Source organism: Lutjanus erythropterus, chromosome 19, assembly GCF_056507025.1.
Source record: "Lutjanus erythropterus isolate fLutEry1 chromosome 19, fLutEry1.hap2, whole genome shotgun sequence".
In the NCBI taxonomy this organism is placed as follows: Eukaryota; Metazoa; Chordata; class Actinopteri; order Lutjaniformes; family Lutjanidae; genus Lutjanus; species Lutjanus erythropterus.
This window is the reverse complement of record NC_139335.1, coordinates 14,317,259-14,344,957: the sequence shown is the minus strand read 5'-3', so window position 1 is coordinate 14,344,957 and position 27,699 is coordinate 14,317,259. Positions and strand designations below refer to the sequence as shown.

Below are 27,699 nucleotides of genomic sequence, written 5' to 3'. Positions count from 1 at the left end.
CCTGCTCCCTCTATAGATGCAAAGGGCTCATTATAAAGATTATTTAGATTATTTAAGATAGAAACTAAAAATGGCACCATGAAGACCTGAGCATAAACTATATTCATAGAGCCTTCACCTTCTGCTAAACAGCCTCATCCTGCATTAGAACAGCATGCAGTTAAAACTAATACAAGGAGTTTTGAACTGGTTATGAAATTGTCTTAACTTAACACTGATGCCTTGGACCTATAAGCAAACAATAGCATCTGCAAGACTGACTATTTCTGTATAATTGTTCTTCGTGCCTTCAGTAAAATCAGGTGAAACAAGCCTGTGTTTACTGTTCCCAGGAAAAGTCACAGTGAGTAGTACATTAGCCAGTTAAAATTCATTCATTCAATCAATCCACTGGTTACTTTAAAGCTATAATATGATTACATCATATTATAGTCACTTCTTGGGATGATTGTAGAGTTTATCATTTGTTCTGTGCTGTTACTATTATGCATGTAATATTATAGAAAATGGGCCCTTAAAGAAAAAGGTTTAGAACCACCGACTTAAATGACTGAATAAAGGATATACTTGTCTATACTCAATTTCTAAACACAGTATCTTGTCTATATATGTCTCTATTAAATCACTTGCCTCTCAATAACACTGCAACATGCAGGCAGTATCACGCTATTTATTTTTTCTGCAACACTGTATGAGTCACCTCTGTTCCATACGAAGTTTGCGACTTGCCACAAGCCAGTGGAAATAAAGGGTTTCCGGTAGATTTTCACTGCAGAAAGAAAGTAGTTCCTACATGAAACTTCTCACTAGGATTATCTTGAGTAACTGGGTCATGATATCTGGAAATAAACATTGCTGTTGGGGTTTCAAAATGTATTTCTGGGACCACAAGCTGAGTGCTATCTAGTTCCATTATATTCAAAGGAGGGCAGACAGCTTTACAACCTCAAACATTATAAAAAACGTGTACTATTGATTTTGGGGTGAACTATCCCTTTAAAGGCTCAAAATTATTTTATTTAAATCTGCAAATTAAATTGTGTCCTAAATGATATTTAAGGCAGTCAATGCATGAACAGTTATCAGACCTTCACTGGAATATTTCATAGATGCTTTTAGAAAAATGGGATTTTCTGGCAGAGTGATGTTTTTCAACATGACATCTTAAACGTTTAAGGTGAACAGATATTTAAAAAAAAAAAAAAAAGTTACCCAGGAAGAGTGGATTTCTCTGAGGTGCGTCTGAGTCAGTGTGAGTGAACTGCCCACTCCGGGGCACTTTTCGTTGACGAAATCGTGAGGATGAATCACGGGGTCTCTTGTATTATAAGTAGTCTCTGAAAACGAGGCTACAAGCAGCGAGTGAGAAGGACCAGTCACGTCAGTGCTCGACATGGAGATGCTCGCCAAACTCGTGTTCCCCATCGTGATCATCTACGTGCTGGTCGCCTGCAGTCCGACGGAGGCATGGTACAAGCAGGTGGCCGGTCCCAGCTACTACTCGGTGGGCAGGGCGTCCGGCTTGCTGTCCGGGATCCGGAGGTCGCCGTACGTCAGGAGAGCCGAGTCGGAGCCGGAGCCGTCAGACAGCGGAGAGTCTGTTGCGACCAACAGCGTGTTTTCTGATCTCACTCCGCAAAACTTCCTCCTGAAGACGATGGTCAGTCAGAGATTTTATCGAGACACTTTGGGTTTGATGGGATCGCCATTACGCATTACGCATGAGCGCACAAGTGTAACCTATGATCCACTTTAAATCTCTTACTGTTTAACCTGAAAGTCAAATTTTCATTAGAATGATAAAATATAAGCAATTGCATTTCTTAGGAAAAAATTCTGAAATCACTTTAAAACTTAAGGCAATTAGTTTCACAGTTGTACTCGATGTGAGCTCACAATGAGCTCCTACCATAGTTTGTTGTGCTCCTTACGTATGGCTTTATTGTTACAGTAAAATAAACTATTTTATAGCATTGTAGGACCAAAATATTTCTATATTTTTAAGAAATGTATAAATCCATTGGGGCTGCAACTAACAATTATTTTCACTGACAATTAATCTGTTAAAATTCCTTCTTATTATTAAATTTGATTTATGTTTCTCCAAGTTTTGTTCACAACCCAAAGATATTCAGTTCATTTTCAGAGGGGACTAAAGAAACCAGAGAGATCTCTCTCATACTGGATTAATGGTCAATTCATTCAGGAAGGAGCTTTCCAATGAGCACCACTGAAACTACAAAAAACTAACAAACAATGGTAATGAAGATCTTGAGATTCTTATTTTTAGTGGGGGTTTTAATTTTTTTTTTACTCTATTTTTTAACCTTTACTGTAGTGAAGAAGAAAAAAAAAGTATTCAGATCTTTTACTTAAGTAGACACATGAGTATAAATCTAATTAATTACAAAAGTCTGACCCCTGTCAAATTATATTAGGTATTATATTCTCATGTTAACTGATGCATAAAAATGAAGCTTTCTAATGTAGGTTGTTGGAGGTTGAGATAATTCTAAATTTTTATAGGTATAATCTGTAACATTTTCTTGAAAAACAATGTATAGACTCATAATTCCCGTATTTCTGTATTTCTCCCATTATGTGCTCAGAACATGTAGCCAACCCAAAATGGATTGACGTTTGAGAATGAGACGATAATATTTCTGGTGCGTGTATGAACAGCTTGGACAAAGTCCACTGAATCTACTTTTGGGTTTAATCTGCAATAATGCATCCCATTTTATAAACTCACTTTATGTTTTGTAAAATCTTTTTCTGCAGAGTAATTCGTTAAACAACAGTCGCACATGTTGTCAAGTACAAAGTGCTATGTTTCCCTTTGAAATGTGGTGGAGTAGAATAAAGTTGCATACCATGGAAACGAAGACAAATTATTGAGATGAGGTCCGTGTATTGATTAGTGTAATTCTCTGCAGGGATATTTGTTCTGATATCAGTTGCATCACATTGTTTGTCTGATTCAAATGAGAAGTTAAAGGTCAGGTCTTTTGTTTAAGCACCTAATTTAACAGCATCATGTCTCTGTCTCTCTCTGAACAGCCCGTTTGTATCAAAGACATTAAACCAAACCTGCAGAGCTGCGAACTCTTCCAGGAACTCAAGGGCTCATTTAAGTGTAAAGCGGACGTCTTTCTGTCTTTGGACTCCTCAGACTGTGCAGGAGACTGACCGGTAAAGCCGACAGCTAGGATGGATGATGAAGTCTACTTCTTGAAGGAGTTGCATTTAAAAACTGTACAACTGGTGTTACACTAGATGGAAGATATGCTACTTTTCATTTATCATTTCACCAATTTATTTATTGATTTTACGATAAACCTGTCTTCAATCTTTATGCTGTAAAAGTATTAATGTACATATTTAACTGAGTTTTCATTAATAAATGAATCATTGCAACCATTTGTTGAAATTACTGAATGAAAAACATGATTTTCTTCTCATGCATACTGGAGATAACTAAATCACTTGGTGAATCACTGCTGCATTTTATGCATAAACACGTAACTTGCACAATAATGTTGGTGATTAATTCATCTGTGGCTGATTTAGGAGCAGTAAATGTGTCAATACAAAGTTAAACCACAAAAAAGTCCTTCTCTTTTTCCAATTTATAGTTAACCTGCACGTTTTAAAAGATCTCACTGATAAAAGGATAATGTGCAGATTGAACATAGTGACATTTTAGTCAAATTGGAGAAAAAAACCTGAATGAAACTGTTCTTTAAAATGGAAGATCGCAGCATTGACTAGGCATGCTTATGAATAAATATTTTATTTAAAATGTTTTAAAACATTTGGGGGAAGTGGGAGAAAGTGCAGCTTAAATAACCTCATTATCCTAACATTTGCTGTTTAAATAAAAAAAATAACATTTCCCCTCATGAAAACAGTGTTAAAATTAACTGAATGACTAAAAACAGACAAAAGAGTCTGCAAGAGAGGTTTACAGCAGCGGGACAGCTGCTAGGTTCTCCTTGACAATCTGCTCTATGACCATGTGGAAGACCACCTGCATGTTGGAGGTATCTGTGGCGGTGGTGAAGTGGTGGTACACGGGCTCGTCAGGTCTGCTGTTACACAATGAGAACATGGCAGTGATGTGGTGTGCTGCAGCATCCACGTCACCATCTGCTCCTGGACAGGGGTGAAGGAAGAAAAATGTGTAATTCATTAAACATTCATAAAACAAGACACTGTACTTAAGTTTTTCCTCTCAATTCTCGAATAATAAAATAAAACATGACACAGAGTGCTTCTCAGGTGCAGTGAATCAACCTAAAATATGTACCACTATGACCATGACCCGGCCAGGATGAATAATATACACATGAACATAAGACTGTATGTGAATTCTGTGACAATCTCTGGCCAGAAAGTATTCTGATTACCCAGCGGATAGGAGAGATGCAGCAAAAAAAGAAGAGACAGATGTGTAAACAATTCCCTGAGGAATTAAGGATTGTAAAAATCACGTCACCAGTTTGGAGGAAATGCAAAAAGGAGATCACCCAGACCAGTAGATTGATATTGTATGTTTTGTTTACTATCTGTAGAGATCCTGCCCACTGACTCTTTTTTTTATTTTGCTGTGTTCAGGAAAATGCAGGGCCCTGTTTCAGAAAGCTGGTTTAGTGAAAATTCTGAATTTGTTAATCCTGAGATAAGGGAATCTGTCGGTATCCCGTTTCAAAAAAGGGAGATAACTTAAACTCTGGGTCAGTTACTCTGGTTAATGCCTGTGCAGCGAACCTGCTCACCGGCAGGTTTTCTTCAGCAGACAGAGTTCCTCTCTGACTCCTCCCCTCCTGTAGAAGCTGACGCACCATTTCACTTCCTCATTCATACAATTCAGTGTGTTCTGCACACATCAGGACGCATTAATTTATTGAAGTTTCTGTTTTGAGAATCACGAAATGCTAGTTAGATATTAGTTTGTTACCCAAGGACTTTAATACTGACACTTTTCTGATCAATCTGTCATCAGTGCAAGGACAAAGAGAGCAATGTGTGACACTGTGGATTCATAATCAATAAAATCTATACTGTGCTTTATAACACTGTGACTCTGTGAATGTTAAGGCAGCTGTCAAGTTTAAATCAAATTAATCTGTATCAGACACTCAGATCAATCATCTGCCACATTGTAATTAGACACACTGATGGAAGATTCCTATCAGTTATCATATCACGTTAGAGATGATTGGAACATTTCTGAGTGGTGATGATTGTGTTGCAGTGAGAAACCACTTAATGTAGTTTCAAGGTGAGTTTTTGAATATAGGCTGTATACAGTTTGAATGTGTTTTGACAGAATTACATGTTGAAATATGGAATGCCGTTGAGCTAGATTTTAAATAAAACAGTAAAAATGTCAGTCTGAAAGTTGACACCTGCAGAATCATTATTACTGTTGGACTCTGATTTTACCACCGGATTCCAATGTACCTTTATAACTAGAGAGGTAAAATCTCAAGTGTCTTCCAGAGTGGAGGATCTTCTCCCGGAAAAGGTCAGTTTTGTTCATAAACAGAATCTGTGGGAGAGGGAGACGTAATCAGAATTGTGAATTCTAGAAAACAAAATCAAAGAAAACAAAAAAATCAACTCGAACAATGACAATATTTAAATAACCGCCTTGTTGATGCATTTCTGACCTGACAACTCAGAATTTGTACAAACACAAACTCTGTAAAGTAGCTTAGATTTTTTTTTTTTTTTTTTAAATCATCTTTGGTCTTGTAACATCAACAGCATTGTGACTTCCTGTGTCCTGAGTTAATCAGCTGCAGATATAAATGCTACTGGCCAACAAGTGAGTCACTCCTGCTCACGTAAATATCTCTACAAACTCGCAATATGAAAGATAAACTAATTACACAGTGTTAAAACAGTGCTCGCAGCCAACTTACTAAAACAGAAACCACCTGACCTACATCTCAATTAGACGTGGTATACTAATTATACATGTCAGGTGCAATCACAGCCAGTTTGTTTCTATCTGCTCGGCATGAATGATTATCAAAAAAGCCACTGAGTGCTTCAGTCACCTCCACACATTTAGATGAGACATGGCCAACAGCCTGTGCATAACACACCGACAGCCAAACTCTAAAGTGACACCTTGTTGGAGGCACAAGGGCAAATATTCCATTTCACTGTTGCGGGGGTGGGTACAAAGTACTGATGTATTAATGTATACAGATAAAACCTTATTTCTAGAGTACACTGGATAGTTTTTAGGGTTGTACCGGCATGTTCAGATGTTTTAAATTATTATATTTATGGTAAAAATTTTAAAAAATTAAAGGAAACATCCTATTTCTAGTTGGTTATTTTGTGTTTCACTGTTTTATTTCTACTCAATTCTCCACCTTGTTTTAGTGTTTTGTGACGAACTACTTTAATCTGCTCACCTCTGTTTTCTGTTCAGTTCTCTTCTCCACACACGCCGTCTGGCCCTGCCCCGCCTTTCTGTTTCTCTCCCTGTTCTTGTATGTGCCTGCTCTGTTGACTTCCTTTATCAGAAGAATGTTTTATTAAGGAACCCGAAAATCACAAATCGCGGGTTGGATTTTTTTCACCTGCAGTTCAGTTTTCACAGCAGCAGGAGAGCCGAGGAGGCTAGTTGTTAATGACGGAGTAACAGGAGACTCTCTTTTTCTGTTTTTTCTGCACAATGTGTCTAACTGTCAGAGCTTTCTCACAGCAGAGCGAACAGGTGAGGAAGGGAAGGCTACAGTGCCAGACTGATTAATCACAGATGACATTCCTTTCTAGGACATAAACAGAAAAACTGCCAAAATGGGTCACAAAATACTTGGGCACCCGCTCTAACAAAGTCTTGATCTTTAAGCGCAGCACAGTTTGACTCAGCACAGCCAAAAGCCTAAGTGGAAAAGCCCCATAAAAGAAGTACAAATTAACTTACCAGTGAGGTACTCCTAAAGACTGAGTTGGTGCAGACTGATCTAAACAGTTCAAGACTTTCCTGCAGCCGATTCTAATAAGGAAGAATGTGGAAAAGAAAAATAAAGAAAGGGTGGGAAAATGTAGTTTGCAGCAAATTCAGTAAAGCACATCCAAGTGAGAAAACAAATGGCATTACATTTAATTCTATTACGCATTTTTTCCTAACATACCTCTGAAGGATCCTCTATCAGTGTCATGTCATAGCTGCTGAGGGCCACGACAAACAACACGGCTTGAATGCAATCAAAGCAGCGGAGCCACTTCCTCCTCTCACTACGCTGGCCCCCGACGTCATACAATCTAACAATACAGAAGAAAACAAAAACCACAAAATTAAAAAAGGCATTGTGCATGAGCTTAAATCACTTATTGATCATAGACACATAATGCTCTACTAGAGAGCTTGTGTACCAAACAAACACTTTAAGTTGTTTTAGTAAAAATGTTCTAATATATTCCCTCATAAATAGCTTTATTGATGCCACTAGTCTCAGAAAAAGTCTCATTCCAACAGTTAAGCCCTTTTTGTTAAATAAACTATGGATAAACTGTTTGTCTACCACTATCTTTCATATTAGAAAATATCAGACTGAAACATCCAAAGCCATTTCCAATATTTCCTTTCAAAACATGATGCAGCACTAAGTGAAGCTGAGCGGTCTTGGTGACACAGGTAATGAGTTTCCATTTGGGCCAGACAGTCTCCAGGTGCATGATTGCAGTACTCATGCCAGAGGCAATGAAGCATTTATCCCCTGGGTCAAGAGTCAGTTTTAACAAGCTGTGCGACAATAAGCATTAACTGTGGCATTTGACAGCAGCAGCTACTGTGCTGCACAAAAGAAAATCATCACCCATGACCACAAGACAGCTTTTATGGGGTTTCAGATTTCGTGGGAGGGTAATACCAAACCTGTCAACTGATACAACTCGCAGGACCTGAGAAAATAATGTTTTTAGTGGAATCACCCCGAGAGAAAAGAGACTGACTCACTCTGAGGAAGTTTTAGTCATGCTCATCAGGATTATATTGCAATTTTTCAAGGAAATATTACAATCTTAAACCTGTAATTTAATATGGAGATAGAAAGCAAAGTCAGATAATCTGAGCAATAAACAAATGCGTGTTAAAAATAAGTAGACAAAGATGCCAACTACTGTAGGAAACATCAAAACCGACTGCTTAAGAACAGTGTGATACTATTTACATGGTGTTTAAGGTTGCTTAAGTTTTCTGTGGTACCTTAAAGGGAACCATGCTTCACTACTTTGAACCAGCTTCAAACTATGATGGCAGTATTCAACACAAAAGTGAAAGACTTGAGACTATGGTTACACAATAAAACTGGCATCATCAGTAAGATGAAAAGGGCTTTATGAAAGACAGTATTGTGTTGGCTGGTAATGAACATTTCTCCCGATGTGACATCTTATTGCCTGTCTAAAGAGTCGCCATCTCAATAATAACAGGTTTGTGAAGAACAAACAGGCCCCAGCAAACACTTTTATTTTGCCCACAAAATTTTGAAAAGTATTGCATTTTATGTCTGCAAGCCAGTGATACATCACATTAAGATGAAGCATAGTTATGCTGATTACTGAATAGACTTGATGTTCTCTGAAAATATGCAGGGAAAAAAAATGTGCATCTGTATTGGCACTTAAAATCCAATATCGTGTATCCCTACCACTGTTGGGAAGTAACGCGTTGCCCAGTTCATGTAATGTTATCTTTCCCAGTAAACGAGTAATGCAAGGCTTATAACTTTCAAAACAGTGTTATGCTGCCATATTGCATTATTTGTATGTCTATATGGCTGCTTTCCATCCAAAGCTATGTTCAACTTGTTTGATAATAAGATTAAATTTTTTCCACTTTTAATTGAAGAATGTATAACTGGGTATGTTGGGGGATTTGTAAGTGGGTATGCGAAGGGGTGTATACCTGGGTATGCGGAGCGGTGTATGCCTGGGTATGCAGAGGGGAATATACCAGGTTATAATCAAGGATGTATAATGGAGTATACTGGGGCATGTGTACCTGGGTATATCAAGGGATGTATACCTGGGTATTACTGGGGGATGTGTACCTGGGTATATCAAGGGATGTATACCTGGGTATTACTGGGGGATGTGTACCTGGGTATATCAAGTGATGTATACCTGGGTATTACTGGGGCATGTGTACCTGGGTATATCAAGGGATGTATACCTGGGTATCACAAGGGGAGGTGTACCTGGGTATATCAAGGGATGTATACCTGGGTATTACTGGGGGATGTGTACCTGGGTATATCAAGGGATGTATACCTGGGTATATCAAGGAATGTATACCTGGGTATTACTGGGGGATGTATACCTGGGTATTACTGGGGGATGTATACCTGGGTATTACTGGGGGATGTATACCTGGGTATTACTGGGGGATGTGTACCTGGGTATATCACGGGATGAATATCTGGGTATTACTGGGGGATTTGTACCTGGGTATACTGGGGGATGTGTACCTGGGTATTACTAGGGAATGTATACCTGGGTATATCAAGGGATGTATACCTGGGTATTACTGGGGGATGTATACCTGGGTATTACTGGGGGATGTGTACCTGGGTATATCAAGGGATGTATACCTGGGTATTACTGGGGGATGTATAACTGGGTATTACTGGGGGATGTGTACCCAGGTATATCAAGGGATGAATACCTGGGTATTACTGGGGGATGTGTACCTGGGTATATCAAGGGATGTATACCTAGGTATTACTGGGGGATGTATACCTGGGTATATCAATTGATGTATACTTGGGTATATCAACGGATGTATACCTGAGTATTACTGGGGGATGTATACCTGGGTATTACTGGGGGATGTGTACCTGGGTATTACTGGGGGATGTATACCTCGGTATTACTGGGGGATGTATACCTGGGTATTACTGGGGGATGTATACCTGGGTATATCAATAGATGTGTACCTGGGTATTACTGGGGGATGTATACCTGGGTATTACTGGGGGATGTATACCTGGGTATTACTGGGAGATGTATACCTGGGTATCAATGTTGGATGTATACCTGGGTATTACTGGGGGATGTATACCTGGGTATTACTGGGGGATGTGTACCTGGGTATATCACGGGATGAATACCTGGCTATTACTGGGGGATGTGTACCTGGGTATATCAAGGCATGTATACCTGGGTATTACTGGGGGATGTATACCTGGGTATTACTGGGGAATGTATACCTGGGTATATCAAGGGATGTATACCTGGGTATTACTGGGGGATGTTTACCTGGGTATATCAAGGGATGTATACCTGGGTATTACTGGGGGATGTATACCTGGGTATACTGGGGGATGTGTACCTGGGTATTACTGTTGGATGTATACCTGGGTATTACTGGGGGATGTATACCTGGGTATTACTGGGAGATGTATACCTGGGTATCAATGTTGGATGTATACCTCGGTATTACTGGGGGATGTATACCTGGGTATTACTGGGGGATGTATACCTGCGTATTACTGGGGGATCTGTACCTGGGTATATCACGGGATGAATACCTGGGTATTACCAGGGGATGTGTACAAGGGTATTACTGGGGCATGTATACCTGGGTATTACTGGAGGATGTGTACCTGGGTATTACTGGGGGATGTATACCTGGGTATTACTGGAAGATGTATACCTGGGTATATCAAGTGATGTATACCTGCGTATTCTGGGGGCTGTATACCTGGGTATATCAAGGGATGTATACCTGGGTATTACTGGGGGATTTGTACCTGGGTATATCAAGGGATGAATACCTGGGTATTACTGGGGGATTTGTACCTGGGTATTACTGGGGGATGTATACCTGGGTATATCAAGGGATGTATACCTGGGTATTACTGGGGGATGTATACCTGGGTATATCAATGGATGTATACCTGGGTATATCAAGGGATGAATACCTGGGTATTACTGGGGGATGTATACCTGGGTATTACTGGGGGATGTATACCTGGGTATTACTGGGAGATGTATACCTGGGTATACTGGGGGATGTGTACCTGGGTATTACTGTTGGGTGTACACCTGGGTATTACCGGGGGATTTGTACCTGGGTATTACTGGGGGATTTATACCTGGGTATTACTGGGGGATGTATACCTGGGTATTACTGGGGGATGTATACCTGGGTATATCAAGGGATGTGTACCTGGGTATTACTGTTGGATTTATACCTGGGTATTACTGGGGGATGTGTACCTGGGTATTACTGGGGGATTTGTACCTGGGTATTACTGGGGGATGTATACCTGGGTATTACTGGGGGATGTATACCTGGGTATTACTAGGGGATGTATACCTGGGTATTACTGGGGGATGTGTACCTGGGCATTACTGGGGGATGTGTACCTGGGTATTACTGGGGGATGTATACCTGGGAATTACTGGGGAATGTGTACCTGGGTATTACTGTTGGATGTATACCTGGGTATTACTGGGGGATGTGTACCTGCGTATATCAAGGGATGTATACCTGGGTATTACTGGGGGATTTGTACCTGGGTATTACTGGGGGATGTATACCTGGGAATATCAATAGATGTATACCTGGGTATATCAATGGATGTATACCTGGGTATTACTGGGGGATGTATACCTGGGTATTACTGGGGGATGTATACCTGGGTATATCAATGGATGTATACCTGGGTATTACTGGGGGATGTATACCTGGGTATTACTGGGGGATTTGTACCTGGGTATATCAAGGCATGTATAGCTGGGTATTACTGGGGGATGTATACCTGGGTATTACTGGGGAATGTATACCTGGGTATATCAAGGGATGTATACCTGGGTATTACTGGGGGATGCATACCTGGGTATATCAAGGGATGTATACCTGGGTATTACTGGGGGATGTATACCTGGGTATACTGGGGGATGTGTACCTGGGTATTACTGGCGGATGTATACCTGGGTATTACTGGGAGATGTATACCTGGGTATCAATGTTGGATGTATACCTGGGTATTACTGGGGGATGTATACCTGGGTATTACTGGGGGATGTATACCTGGGTATTACTGGGGGATCTGTACCTGGGTATATCACGGGATGAATACCTGGGTATTACTAGGGGATGTGTACCTGGGTATTACTGGGGGATGTATACCTGGGTATTACTGGGGGATCTATACCTGGGTATTACTGGGGGATGTGTACCTGGGTATATCAAGGGATGTATACCTGGGTATTCTGGTGGCTGTATACCTGGGTATATCAAGTGTTGTATACCTGGGTATTCTGGGGGATGTGTACCTGGGTATATCAAGGGATGTATACCTGGGTATTCTGGTGGCTGTATACCTGGGTATATCAAGTGATGTATACCTGGGTATTCTGGGGGCTGTGTACCTGGGTATATCAAGGGATATATACCTGGGTATTACTGGGGGATTTGTACCTGGGTATTACTGGGGGATGTATACCTGGGTATTACTGGGGGATGTATACCTGGGTATTACTGGGGGATGTATACCTGGGTATTACTGGGGGATGTATACCTGGGTATTACTGGGGAATGTATACCTGGGTATATAAAGGGATGTATACCTGGGTATATCAAGGGATGTATACCTGGGTATTACTGGGGGATGTATACCTGGGTATACTGGGGGATGTGTACCTGGGTATTACTGGCGGATGTATACCTGGGTATACTGGGGGATGTGTACCTGGGTATTACTGTTCGATTTATACCTGGGTACTACTGGGGGATGTATACCTGGGTATTACTGGGGGATGTGTACCTGGGTATATCAAGGGATGTATACCTGGGTATTACTGGGGGATGTGTACCTGGGTATTACTGGGGGATGTATACCTGGGTATATCAAGGGGATGTATACCTGGGTATTACTGGGGGATGTATACCTGGGTATATCAAGGGATGTATACCTGGGTATTACTGGGGGATGTATACCTGGGTATTACTGGGGAATGTGTACCTGGGTATTACTGTTGGATGTATACCTGGGTATTACTGGGGGATGTGTACCTGGGTATTACTGTTGGATGTATACCTGGGTATTACTGGGGGATGTGTACCTGGGTATATCAAGGGATGTATACCTGGGTATTACTGGGGGATTTGTACCTGGGTATTACTGGGGGATGTATACCTGGGTATATCAATAGATGTATACCTGGGTATATCAATGGATGTATACCTGGGTATTACTGGGGGATGTATACCTGGGTATTACTGGGGGATGTATACCTGGGTATTACTGGGGGATCTGTACCTGGGTATATCAATGGATGTATACCTGGGTATGTCAAGGGATGTATACCTGGGTATTACTGGGGGATGTATACCTGGGTATTACTGGGGGATGTATACCTGGGTATATCAATGGATGTATACCTTGGTATATCAAGGGATGTATACCTGGGTATTACTGTTGGATCTATACCTGGGTATTACTAGGGGATGTATACCTGGGTATTACTGGGGGATGTGTACCTGGGTATTACTGGGGGATGTATACCTGGGTATTACTGGGGGATGTATACCTGGGTATTACTAGGGGATGTATACCTGGGTATTACTGGGGGATGTGTACCTGGGTATTACTGGGGGATGTGTACCTGGGTATTACTGGGGGATGTATACCTGGGTATTACTAGGGGATGTATACCTGGGTATTACTAGGGGATGTTTACCTGGGTATTACTGGGGGATGTATACCAGGGTATAGTGGGGGATGTGTACCTGGGTATTACTGTTGGAGGTATACCTGGGAATTACTGGGGAATGTGTACCTGGGTATTACTGTTGGATGTATACCTGGGTATTACTGGGGGATGTGTACCTGGGTATATCAAGGGATGTATACCTGGGTATTACTGGGGGATTTGTACCTGGGTATTACTGGGGGATGTATATCTGGGTATATCAATAGATGTATACCTAGGTATATCAATGGATGTATACCTGGGTATTACTGGGGGATGTATACCTGGGTATTACTGGGGGATGTATACCTGGGTATATCAATGGATGTATACCTGGGTATATCAATGGATGTATACCTGGGTATTACTGGGGGATGTATACCTGGGTATATCACGGGATGAATACCTAAGTATTACTGGGGGATGTGTACCTGGGTATATCAAGGCATGTATACCTGGGTATTACTGGGGGATGTATACCTGGGTATATCAAGGGATGTATACCTGGGTATTATTGGGGGATGTATACCTGGGTATATCAAGGGATGTATACCTGGGTATTACTGGGGGATGTATACCTGGGTATACTGGGGGATGTGTACCTGGGTATTACTGGCGGATGTATACCTGGGTATTACTGGGAGATGTATACCTGGGTATCAATGTTGGATGTATACCTGGGTATTACTGGGGGATTTGTACCTGGGTATTACTGGGGGATTTGTACCTGGGTATTACTGGGGGATGTATATCTGGGTATATCAATAGATGTATACCTGGGTATATCAATGGATGTATACCTGGGTATTACTGGGGGATGTATACCTGGGTATTACTGGGGGATGTATACCTGGGTATATCAATGGATGTATACCTGGGTATATCAATGGATGTATACCTGGGTATTACTGGGGGATGTGTACCTAGGTATATCACGGGATGAATACCTAAGTATTACTGGGGGATGTGTACCTTGGTATATCAAGGCATGTATACCTGGGTATTACTGGGGGATGTATACCTGGGTATATCAAGGGATGTATACCTGGGTATTACTGGGGGATGTATACCTGGGTATTACTGGGGGATGTATACCTGGGTATACTGGGGGATGTGTACCTGGGTATTACTGGCGGATGTATACCTGGGTATTACTGGGAGATGTATACCTGGGTATCAATGTTGGATGTATACCTGGGTATTACTGGGGGATCAGTACCTGGGTATTACTGGGGGATGTATACCTGGGTATTACTGGGGGATCAGTACCTGGGTATATCACGGGATGAATACCTGGGTATTACTAGGGGATGTGTACCTGGGTATTACTGGGGGATGTATACCTGGGTATTACTGGGGGATCTATACCTGGGTATTACTGGGGGATGTGTACCTGGGTATATCAAGGGATGTATACCTGGGTATTCTGGTGGCTGTGTACCTGGGTATATCAAGTGATGTATACCTGGGTATTCTGGGGGCTGTGTACCTGGGTATATCAAGGGATATATACCTGGGTATTACTGGGGGATTTGTACCTGGGTATTACTGGGGGATGTATACCTGGGTATTACTGGGGGATGTATACCTGGGTATTACTGGGGGATGTGTACCTGGGTATTACTGGGGGATGTGTACCTGGGTATTACTGTTGGATGTATACCTGGGTATTACTGGGGGATGTATACCTGGGTATTACTGGGGGATGTATACCTGGGTATTACTGGGGGATCTGTACCTGGGTATATCACGGGATGAATACCTGGGTATTACTGGGGGATGTGTACCTGGGTATTAATGGGGGATTTGTACCTGGGTATTACTGGGGGATGTATACCTGGGTATATCAAGGGATGTATACCTGGGTATTACTAGGGGATTTGTACCTGGGTATACTGGGGGATGTGTACCTGGGTATTACTGTTGGATGTATACCTGGGTATTACTGTTGGATGTATACCTGGGTATTACTGTTGGATGTATACCTGGGTATTACTGGGGGATGTGTACCTGGGTATACTGGGGGATGTGTACCTGGGTATAACTGGGGAATGTATACCTGGATATATCAAGGGATTGTATACCTGGGTATTACTGGGGGATGTATACCTGGGTATTACTGGGGGATGTATACCTGGGTATTACTGGGGGATGTATACCTGGGTATTACTGGGGGATGTATACCTGGGTATATCACAGGATGAATACCTGGGTATACTGGGGGATATATACCTGGGTATATCAAGGGGGTGTATACCTGGGTATTACTGGGGGATGTATACCTGGGTATATCAATGGATGTATACCTGGGTATATCAAGGGATGTATACCTGGGTATTACTGGGGGATGTATACCTGGGTATTACTGGGGGATGTATACCTGGGTATTACTGGGAGATGTATACCTGGGTATTACTGGGGGATGCGTACCTGGGTATTACTGGGGGATGCGTACCTGGGTATTACTGGGGGATTTGTACCTGGGTATTACTGGGGGATGTATACCTGGGTATTACTAGGGGATGTATACCTGGGTATTACTGGGGGATGTATACCTGGGTATACTGGGGGATGTGTACCTGTGTATTACTGTTCGATTTATACCTGGGTACTACTGGGGGATGTATACCTGGGTATTACTGGGGGATGTATACCTGGGTATTACTGGGGGATGTGTACCTGGGTATTACTGGGGGATGTATACCTGGGTATTACTGGGGGATGTATACCTGGGTATTACTGGGGGATGTATACCTGGGTATACTGGGGGATGTGTACCTGGGTATTACTGTTCGATTTATACCTGGGTATTACTGGGGGATGTGTACCTGGGTATTACTGGGGGCTGTATACCTGGGTATATCAAGGGATGTATACCTGGGTATTACTGGGGGATTTGTACCTGGGTAAATCAAGGGATGTATACCTGGGTATTACTGGGGGATGTATACCTGGGTATACTGGGGGATGTGTACCTGGGTATTACTGTTCGATTTATACCTTGGTACTACTAGGGGATGTATACCTGGGTATTACTGGGGGATGTATACCTGGGTATTACTGGGGGATGTATACCTGGGTATTACTGGGGGATGTATACCTGGGTATACTGGGGGATGTGTACCTGGGTATTACTGTTCGATTTATACCTGGGTATTACTGGGGGATGTGTACCTGGGTATTACTGGGGGATGTGTACCTGGGTATATCAAGGGATGTATACCTGGGTATTCTAGGGGCTCTGTACCTGGGTATATCAAGTGATGTATACCTGCGTATTCTGGGGGCTGTATACCTGGGTATATCAAGGGATGTATACCTGGGTATTACTGGGGGATTTGTACCTGGGTATATCAAGGGATGTATACCTGGGTATTACTGGGGGATGTGTACCTGGGTATTACTGGAGGATGTATACCTGGGTATTACTGGGGGATGTATACCTGGGTATTACTGGGGGATTTGTACCTGGGTATATCAAGGGATGAATACCTGGGTATTACTGGGGGATTTTTACCTGGGTATATCAAGGGATGTATACCTGGGTATTACTGGGGGATTTGTACCTGGGTATTGCTGGGGGATGTATACCTGGGTATTACTGTTGGATGTATACCTGGGTATTACTGGGGGATGTATACCTGGGTATATCAATGGATGTATACCTGGGTATATCAAGGGATGTATACCTGGGTATATCAAGGGATGTATACCTGGGTATTACTGGGGGATGTATACCTGGGTATTACTGGGGGATGTATACCTGGGTATTACTGGGAGATGTATACCTGGGTATTACTGGTGGATGTATACCTGGGTATTACTGGGGGATGCGTACCTGGGTATTACTGGGGGATTTGTACCTGGGTATTACTGGGGGATGTATACCTGGGTATTACTAGGGGATGTATACCTGGGTATTACTAGGGGATGTATACCTGGGTATTACTGGGGGATGTATACCTGGGTATACTGGGGGATGTGTACCTGGGTATTACTGTTCGATTTATACCTGGGTACTACTGGGGGATGTATACCTGGGTATTACTGGGGGATGTGTACCTGGGTATATCAAGGGATGTATACCTGGGTATTACTGGGGGATGTGTACCTGGGTATTACTGGGGGATGTATACCTGGGTATATCAAGGGGATGTATACCTGGGTATTACTGGGGCATGTATACCTGGGTATATCAAGGGATGTATACCTGGGTATTACTGGGGGATGTATACCTGGGTATTACTGGGGAATGTGTACCTGGGTATTACTGTTGGATGTATACCTGGGTATTACTGGGGAATGTGTACCTGGGTATTACTGTTGGATGTATACCTGGGTATTACTGGGGGATGTGTACCTGGGTATATCAAGGGATGTATACCTGGGTATTACTGGGGGATTTGTACCTGGGTATTACTGGGGGATGTATACCTGGGTATATCAATAGATGTATACCTGGGTATATCAATGGATGTATACCTGGGTATTACTGGGGGATGTATACCTGGGTATTACTGGGGGATCTGTACCTGGGTATATCAATGGATGTATACCTGGGTATATCAAGGGATGTATACCTGGGTATTACTGGGGGATGTATACCTGGGTATTACTGGGGGATGTATACCTGGGTATTACTGGGGGATGTATACCTGGGTATATCAATGGATGTATACCTTGGTATATCAAGGGATGTATACCTGGGTATTACTGTTGGATGTATACCTGGGTATTACTGGGGGATGTATACCTGGGTATACTGGGGGATGTGTACGTCGGTATTACTGGGGGATGTATACCTGGGTATTACTGGGGGATGTGTACCTGGGTATTACTGTAAATTGTTAAAGAAACCATTTTTACATCAATACAACACACAATAAAAAAATCTGGAAAACTATCTCTCCTCTAGCAGACAAACAATGAAGACGGACATAGCGGAACAGCTGTGGAAATGTCAATCCTTTGCAGTGAGAGAAAACAATAGCCTAAGTTAAACAAGTCTGGAGGGATCTTCAGTGAGAAATCAGTCAGTCAGTTTTAGTCATCATTACCACATTACCATTGCTTGGCAATACCTCTCTCAGACTTACATACTGACATAACCTTCCACATTTTAAGTCGTGTGATATTAAAAGGAAAATTGTCTCTTTATCCATTTGTTTAAAATGAAAAACACAAAATGCCTTAACAGCCCGTGTATGAAATGTAATTCATCTGCAGTTGTTTACAATGTGTAATGAAAAATGTTCTGCACCTGCAATGTTTGTGTTATCTTTTTTATCATAAATACAAATGAACATGTATCTGTTGTTTTCTGTCTTAAACCGAAAAGCGACTGCACCTATTCCCGTCTGTTGGTTGCATTAAATGCAGCCCTACTTGGGACCCATACAGTTATCAAAAAGGGTTTTGCAAAAACAAATAAGTAATTTTTTATTTATTTTCCTAAATCTTTTTTTTGTGCAGCCAACACAATATCTGACTGGTGCTGGTTTATTTATTTTTCAAATGGCTTAGCTATTCTTTTCAAATGACCTCAACTTTATACTGAAGCAAAATATCATGTATCAAATACTGTACAGTTTCATCTTTAAATAAATAAAATTTGTTAAAATTTGATAAAATTGTACATTTCCTATTGTGAAAGATGCAGTTTCTTGTGTTAAAAAGTGCTGTAAAACTGTCCAGTTCTTTAATATTTTACGAAGTGGCACAGTTGTTGATGCGACTTGAAGAAACAACAGCATGTGCAATATTTATGTGTTCAAGGTCTGTATGGATTCTATTTCTTATAATGACCCACACACCGAATGCAGTCACAGCACAGGGACAGGGTGCAGAGAGCATCATGAATGGTTGCTTACTCTGAAAACAGAAGTTCAACGGGCAAAGGATGGAGGGATTTCATTCAATGCTGCATCGCTATGCTTCCTCCACAGTCGTGTTATTATTGATGGAATAACCAGGCACCATGAAGCCATCAATATTTCATGTCTGAGTAAGCAGCCCGGGCAGCTACCTCCCTCAGCTCAGGAGAGTTTAGCTCCTGTCAGGGACCCTTCAAGAGTCGTGGTTGTTGGTGAGGCTGAGTCTCCAGAGGCTCAACAAGCTGCTCTCTAGGACAGCATACATGTATGCATAACATATCCATGAACCCTGAGGGAACAGAATTTTTTTTTTTATATTTATTGTGGATTGTGCCTTGTTACCAAACGAGCTTATCACTAACACATCAAAATGTCACAATCATGCTCATGACACACACATGCGCATCTTTGTGCACACGCTGCTAGAACACGCAACAGAAGCAACACAGTGAACCCTCATCACAACATTGCTCTACACGGCAACTAGTTACCAAAAACTTTTTAAACAAGCAACATATTCCAGGTGCATGTATGCTACCGACTACCAGCTCTTTTAGCTTGATTTGTATCTACGCACATTAGATAGTGTATTTCATGTTTTGTATGTATCTGCAGTTACATAATGAACATGAACATGAAATACAGGGGAGAGACAGACAGCTTGGCAAAGACACACGAGCTTTCACGAAAACCTCATTTGATAAATCCAGGGGAAGCTCTAAACTATTTTTTTTTCTGTGGGGATTTTATATTTTCCTGTATATTTAGGGTCTCTGGCAGAGAACAATTAAATTTCTTTGTTGTCCCAGTATATGTATTTTCTGTCTGAAATGAAATGTACTGAACATGAACAGATATTTTTGCACATACAAACCCACGAAAAAAAGGGCTTCCTGGAAACCCGTGGTGTAATTCAAACACTGATAATGAAATTCATTTATTACGTTCTATAAAACAATGAGTGTTTAATCTCAAGTTTATAATCAAGATTTCCTCATAAGCACTGCTAAAGTGTTTCAAGGTAATTATGACACATTTCAATGGGCCACAGCACGTCAATAGCTTGGCTGTAAAGGCAAAACATGCAGAACATGCAAACGGTTAGTTTGTCCCTTGAAAGTGAAAGAAGGTGAAATACTATTTTAATATTATCCGCACATATTCAGGAATTAGATTGTCCATCTAACAATAAATATATATGATTTGATTTTCAGGGAGCTTTCAGTAAACCAAATGTGAGTCATTAAACCTCTGAAGTGTCAATATACAGCATTATGTTGGCATATATATCCATGCACACTATATCATGTTGCAACCACAGCTGAATTTGCTCTGTCAGTTTAATAAGTCTTACCGAAAGATCATTTCATTAAGTTGAAACTGCGTCTCAACGATTCCACAGGTCCTCACTCTCACTCTCAGAACGTCTGTCTCGGTGGGAACGTACTTGGGAGCAATGATCCGAGTCATGTTCTCAAAGAAACTGGAGAAGGAATAAGAGGAGAAAACTAACATATCAAAACAGCAGGTGTGAGCAAATGCAAACTCAAACGCTTGTGCTGGTTTTAGCTTTTACCAATATCAGGCCAAGAAAGCCAACATTTTAATGGAAGGTGTGACAATGTTTTAGGTTTTACGGCATGGAAATTTGATCTTTTGCATAGCTACACTGTCTATATCCAGTAGCATAACAAAAGTCCTGCTTCAATGATGTTTAGTTTTAGTTGAAACTGATTTAATAAGTTAAGTGATTTAGGAGATGTTGATTTAATGGTGCTGGTTAAATTGCACTGTGTTATACTGAGGCGTTTCTATTATTTTGTAGTTAAATATGGTGACCAAACGTTTGATTTGTCTCGGACTGTCCAAGTTGAAAATTTAATAATAAATGCTTGCGGATTTATTAACATCAACCGTGTTGCCCTCAAATGCTGCAGGGGCTTCATGAACTGAAGAGAAGCTATTCATCCAGCAGTTGTGGACAGCTGTGAGATTCACCCATATTCACTCATACACCAATGCAGACTGATCAACTGGATTTCCTGCTTTAACCACTTTTTATATTATACATGCACTAAGCAATACACTTGAGGGTCGCGGTTTGGAGGTGTGAAAATATGGTCAAGCCTTAAAGAGCTGCTTGAGGCTTATGCTCGAGGCTACACCAGCCACTACTGGTATAACAACCAAATCTGAACTGTTGTAGGTGACAGTTTCTTGAAAGAAGACTGTGCGGGGGGAAAAAAAAAAGATCATCTGTGGTTCTTCTGCAGGATTCATTTTTAAACCTCTCCAACTCTCCATCATAAGTCTGACAGTGTTATAGAGGTGCAATGCTAAATTGGTGGAGTGCTCTTTCGACACAGTACACTCACAAAAGCAACTAAAAGCATCAATATGTGCTGTTACCTGAACTACTGTAGAACGGATGTGCAGCCTGACAGAACAAAAAGCAGCACTACGAAAGTACCTACTATAGTGGCTCTAGACTGTGACTCATGTTGTTGCAGAATACACAAACTGTTCAATAATGACCATCAATATGCACACTAAGTGACATATTGTGTGCATAAATTTACACATTCTGCTGTGCAATGGCTCTGGTATTAATCTCTTTCCTCAAAAATACTTTAACATCCATTTAAACAAATAATTTCTATGTAATTCCACCTGCAGATTTCCATTTCAATTTTTTCCACTTCTCAACAGCAGTGACCTAATAAAGCTAACAATAATTAGAATGGGTTTCTAAAAACACACAGGTTACATCAATAGTGAATTTCCTGGAGCAGCAAATTTCTTTTTAGCAACATTTCAGTTCTTGCCACAGCTAATGTCCGAGAAGTCATTTTACACATTGAGGTGCCTTCAGGTCCAAGGGAAGTCTAGTGTGCCACGACTCAAGTCTAATCCAATATTTCTGGGGGAAGAAATCAATGTGGGGTCCAGCAGAGTGAGAAGACTAAAAGAGATCGAGTTGAGTTTCATATCATCCTCCAGCTCCAACCTTATCGAGTTCTGATAATGAAGCTGTCACTTCATCTTTCCCAATCTGGCCAGCTGGACTACATTTTAGCTTGGCAGATTTCCCTGTTGCCTCAGAGATAAGAAGAACATCTACTCAGTCCATTTATTCAAAGATATATTTAAAGATAAACCTCAGTCAAATAAAAAAATTCACCTTCACCTTCCTTTTAAAGACTAAATGCAACAGCCAACACCAGTCACGATACACTTTAGTATTGAAATTTGTAAGGCCAGCAATTTAAGCAGCAGCTAAATCACAAACCCCGAAGGCATCTTAATGAGTGACAAGGTCATCAAATATCAAATTAGCAAGAAATAGCTTTAAAAGAGTTCTGATGATTACCATTTAAAGGGCAGTATGACACAAAGCTGCTGCATAGAGTCTCTATAAGTGCAATGTCTTCGCTGACTGATATTCAAAGTGTATTTTGTGATACCTTAAAGGTGCTGTATGAGACATTCGCTGCCACTAGAGGTTGCAGTAGACCACCAGCATCTCAGGCAAAGACAAACGCGCTTTGTTTACTACCGAAACTCAGCAGTACTGATCAAATATAGATCACGATTATGTTACCGTTACTGCCTACTTCTCACTTAAAATGGTTTCATCACGGGTTGGCCACGGCCGGCGAGGGTCAGGCTTGAAGTTAAGTGTTTCCATTTCTGTATATTTCAATGTATGTTTCATTTAGGTAATAGACATAACAGCTGCTAAACTATACAGTTAGGATTTCCTAATATGAGCTAAGACAAGAAATAAGATACTATACAATTCTTAATTCTTTTCTTCTGTAATACCAAATCCACATTAGTAACTTATAGCTGCGCTTTTTATTGCACACACTCTTGATGACTGTGCTGCATTATAAACACTACTGCACACAGATACTAGATGTTTTACTTGAGTCCAAAATGGTTTAAATTGTTTTAATTTTAAAGGGGGTATGATTTTAACTTTAACAAGAACTGTAACGGTTGGGGTGATTTTTTTCAATACAATCACACTTCACTTCATAGTTGGCACGAAACTAAGAGCACAAAACAATAAAGCCATTTAGCAAAATGTATTCCACACTTCAGTTAATAATCCACACTTCAGCTGATGATGCAACACATACTCAACTAATGATCTATGTAGAGTGCTGCTTTTTTTTTTTTTTTTGATTAACAATTTAAAAGGGCACAACTGCTGAAGGACAGCATTTGGAAAAAACAGTTCAACCCACATATATATAAAATGTCCCCCATAAATGCATGTGGGAGAAAAACATACCAATAACTTATGTTTCATAATACATGGACATGATTTGCAAATAACTGTGTTGAGGTAAAGTACAATTAAGTCAAAAACTTTTAAGTTAAAAGCTAATGCTGTAGATTCAATAAAACCTCAACTGTAATTTTCCCTACGTTACAGCATCACATGACTAACATAATGCTGTTTGATTCATTAAACAAGAAATCGAACTCTTTAATCATGTCTGTTTCATCATAATCAATTCCCACCTTCCTGGAAGGCTGCAAACAGTGCTTTTTTTTTTTTAATTTGGTCCAAATAGGCCTCCAATTTCACAAATGTCAAAGGAATCATTTCCTGAAGATGAGTTATTCTCACCACTTGCTTCACTGTTGCTTTGTATTGATAAGATTGACGACACACTTCTTACTGGCAATTTCCCCTGACATTTCCACTGTCTGCCATAATTGGGCAGTTTTGAGCAGCACGGATCACCTCAGGTTATTCTACTCACTAGAGTGCAGAGTCATTCAGCTCAAACTCGTAACCTCTGGCCGCAGCTGCTCGCACGCCATGGTCAGCCCAGAGCGCACAGAAAGCGTGAGCCACAAACGGAGGGAGCTCCTGGTCGTCCCCCAAACACTGATTGCAGGACAGGATGGAGCGGGCATGCATCTACAGGAAAAATATCATCAGAACAGACATTATATTTTCTATTTTATAAAAAATTCGGACATTGTGTAAATAATACAATGCTTTGCAAATACTTCTTGACCTATAATTCAAGTGATTACAGTCCAAAGACAAGATATTTAATGATAACCTCTGTTGTAAATATACACTTATTCTGAATATGATGCCTGCAACACGTTTCAAAAAAGTTGGGACAGGGGCAACAAAAGACAAGCAAACTTATGAAAGGCTCAATAAGCACCTGTTTGAAACTTCCCACAGGTAAACAGGTTAATTGATAACAGATGATAGTATCATTGGGCATTAAAGGGCCATCCTGGAAAGGCTTGGTTGTTCACATAAAGATGGGGTCACCGCTCTGTAAAAAAGTGCGTGGGCAAATAGTCCAACGGAACAATGTTTCTAGGCATCATTTTACAAAATCTATGTTTTGTATGTAGAATCTTAATTTGTAAAGTAACTAAAGCTGATGAATAAGTGTAGTAGTGTAAGTATTTCCCTCTTAAATGTGTAGTAGAAGTGGAATGTGGAAAAGACTGAAGTACCTCAAATTTGTACTGCAGATGAAGACTGACATCTAGTGTGATAAGAGGGGCTGCAAGATAAAATTATATCTGTACTACAACCTAAAACTGGAACTTCACAAGAACCTGTATCATCTGTAGTCACCTTGTTGTTCTTGTTAGCGAGGTTAATCCTCAGCATTCCCATTCCTCGAAGAACAAACTTCATCGAGGTCAGCAGGTTGTCTAGTACTGCAGGCTGCGGAGGGAATGACAGTCGACAGTTTGTCAGTTGACTGATGTGCTGTGCTGCTCGGCTGCTTAAAAAAAAAAAAATCATTTGGTACAGATCCCCACAAAAATAGTAATTTTAATATTTTTTAGAAATGCAACTAAAATATACATCACTGACTACATCTACGACTCTGCGCCTTTTCCTCTAAAATTTGCCATTAACCAATCCTGAGTCATGTTGCTTAACACCTGTACTGAAGGCTCCATTTGCTTTACAGCTGCCCAGTACCTTGAAACTGATGAGCTCCTGTTTGGAGAAGCCGTGACTGTGGATGATCTTAATCTGTTTGATCAGGGTGCTCTTCCCACTCTCTGCAGCTCCTGGCACACAAACCAGATAAAATCACTTCAGAATGTCAAAGACATCAGTGATACCAGATAAAAGGCATTTACATCATTACTGTAGTTTAATTTACCAAGCATGAGGATCTTCACCACGTTCATCTCGCTCCTGGCGTGTTCACAGAGGTCTTGCTCTATTTTGGAGCTCCGGAGTTTAGCCTTTTTACCCTCTTCTGTGACATCCTGGTGAAGGCACATTCCCATACAGATCTATGGAGGAATTCAAAGTCTTCACATTTGCAGCATGGATGCTTTGGACCATAATAAAGCACTGACCGCAAAAACTATGGTTAAATATTTACATTTCATATTAAGGTCAAGGACTGTTGTAACTCTAGAAATTATTTTTTTGCCAAGCGTTTATTCTAATATACAAATATACAGACATACAGAATATACAGTGGTTTCTCTAGTTTTATTTGATGCTTTGTGTTCATGCTACCTTGAAGCCCTCATGCTGTTTAATGGCTGCACAAGCGGCCATAACACAGCTGTGTAATGGCTGCTTGGGGCGCAGATAGTTGTAAGAGTTGATTATAATGATGAGAATTACTGCATTGCATACATGTAATACTTTGCAAACACAAGGCAAAAAGAAGTGTGTATATTGTCAGTTCTGGGCCCACAAAGCCTGCAGCCCAGGGGGAACAATTGTACGTTTGTACAATGTTTACATGCACACTAAATTTCTGCTGTTATTCTGAATACTGACATATTCTAAATGTGATACAGGTCATGTATATTCCTTTTGGATATTTTGAATTAGGCCTCATTCCAAATGTAGCATATTCCCATTAAGGCGTGAGTTAAACTGGTATTATCTGGGTTTTAGGAGCATTCTTTGGACATACACAGCAAATTCAGAATATGTCTCAGTGTCTGCAGTTTGTGATAAACAGTCTTTTGCCTGTTTACAGCCACCTCCGAACATTGTTGGCTCAAAACAACAAGCCAACAGTTTGTAAGGCTGAGGTAGAGATGCATGCCCAAAAGAAAATTTAACATGAAACAATTTTAAACGTTTTGAAAGACTTGGATATCAAGAAGTGGATACGCCCAAATATAACAGTGACAACCTTTTGAAGAAGATGGCTTAACAAATGAAAGAGGGAGGCTGTGTTCACATGGTCAAACAAGTCTGCCACAGGTGGAAAGATTTTTTTTTTAAAAACTGGAGCACACATGGCGGCATGTAGTCTGGAATATTAGAGGATTATTAATTTTCAGCCATGTAAACAGTTTAGTAGGAATATTTTATTTTCTAGTATAAGGGCAAAAAAACTGAATATTTTGTGCACGTAAACAGAACAAATCCAGGAATACAGTCCACGTACATAAATTTAAAGATTTATTAGAAATAAGTGTTCTTCCTCACTCTAAATTCTTTCTTTTATTGAAAACTGTTTATTCCTTTTCTTTCACTTAAGTTATTTCATAAATTGGAGCAAATTACCTCTCATTGTAACGTGTCCTGTACAGTGTCTGTTTACTTTTTCCTCTTTACTATGACCGGAGGGAAACAAACTTATTCATTTAGTGACAGTACAAACTTACCTGCAGTGGGACAGGCAGAATATTAAGACAGCAAAACATCTCTCTGCTTCTGCTCTGCACGCCGGCGTGTAGTTTCATTCACAGTCTGAACTGCAGCTGACAAACCAGCAAGACACGACGGAGGTGGTTAATTATCTTCATTGTGTGCAGGTGTGCTGCAGTTTGGTGAAACGTGCAGCGTGCGTGATGACGCCTCATAAAATAAATGATTACAAATATGTAGTTTTTCTCATTACGGATTTTTTTTAGAGGTGGAATACATCCAAGTACATGTCGGTCTGTTCAAGTACTGTACAGTTTTGAGGTAGTAGTAATTCACATGAGTTTTTCCCAGTGGTGGAATGTAACTAAGTACATTTACTTTAATGTACAATTTTGATGATGCACTTGCACTTTACTTGGGTTACTTGTTTCCATTTCAAGTTACTTTATAGGCTTACCTCTA

The 27,699-nt window shown here is 40.7% G+C and overlaps 2 protein-coding genes across 2 annotated transcripts; one reads left to right on the top strand and one right to left on the bottom strand.

Moving 5' to 3' along the window:
- Positions 1-837: 837 nt before the first annotated feature.
- On the top strand, positions 838-3,631 carry LOC146309487 (neuropeptide B-like). Its single transcript, XM_084744764.1, has 2 exons — positions 838-1,660; positions 3,061-3,631. Exons 1-2 carry the CDS (start codon positions 1,394-1,396, stop codon positions 3,187-3,189), a joined length of 396 nt encoding a protein of 131 aa, XP_084600890.1. The 5' UTR covers positions 838-1,393; the 3' UTR covers positions 3,190-3,631.
- A 146-nt stretch (positions 3,632-3,777) lies between these two features.
- On the bottom strand, positions 3,778-27,409 carry LOC146309486 (guanine nucleotide-binding protein G(o) subunit alpha-like). Its single transcript, XM_084744763.1, has 10 exons — positions 27,255-27,409; positions 25,775-25,910; positions 25,588-25,679; positions 25,231-25,323; positions 24,383-24,543; positions 20,959-21,087; positions 7,161-7,290; positions 6,950-7,021; positions 5,467-5,554; positions 3,778-4,155 (listed from the first exon to the last, which is right to left on the bottom strand). The coding sequence occupies exons 1-10, from the start codon at positions 27,330-27,332 to the stop codon at positions 3,965-3,967; spliced, it is 1,170 nt and encodes a 389-aa protein (XP_084600889.1). The 5' UTR covers positions 27,333-27,409; the 3' UTR covers positions 3,778-3,964.
- Between the last annotated feature and the right edge of the window lie 290 nt (positions 27,410-27,699).

Excerpts from the sequence above, each read along its gene's own strand:
- LOC146309486 (XM_084744763.1), bottom strand. The coding sequence starts at position 27,332 with ATGAAACTACACGCCGGCGTGCAGAGCAGAAGCAGAGAGATGTTTTGC. Across the intron at positions 24,544-25,230 it reads TCGCTAACAAGAACAACAAG|ATGCATGCCCGCTCCATCCT; the intron begins GTGACTACAGAT and ends TTTTTCCTGTAG. Across the intron at positions 7,291-20,958 it reads CTTAATGAAATGATCTTTCG|ATTGTATGACGTCGGGGGCC; the intron begins GTAAGACTTATT and ends CTGTATTGTTAG.
- LOC146309487 (XM_084744764.1), top strand. The coding sequence starts at position 1,394 with ATGGAGATGCTCGCCAAACTCGTGTTCCCCATCGTGATCATCTACGTG. Across the intron at positions 1,661-3,060 it reads ACTTCCTCCTGAAGACGATG|CCCGTTTGTATCAAAGACAT; the intron begins GTCAGTCAGAGA and ends CTCTCTGAACAG.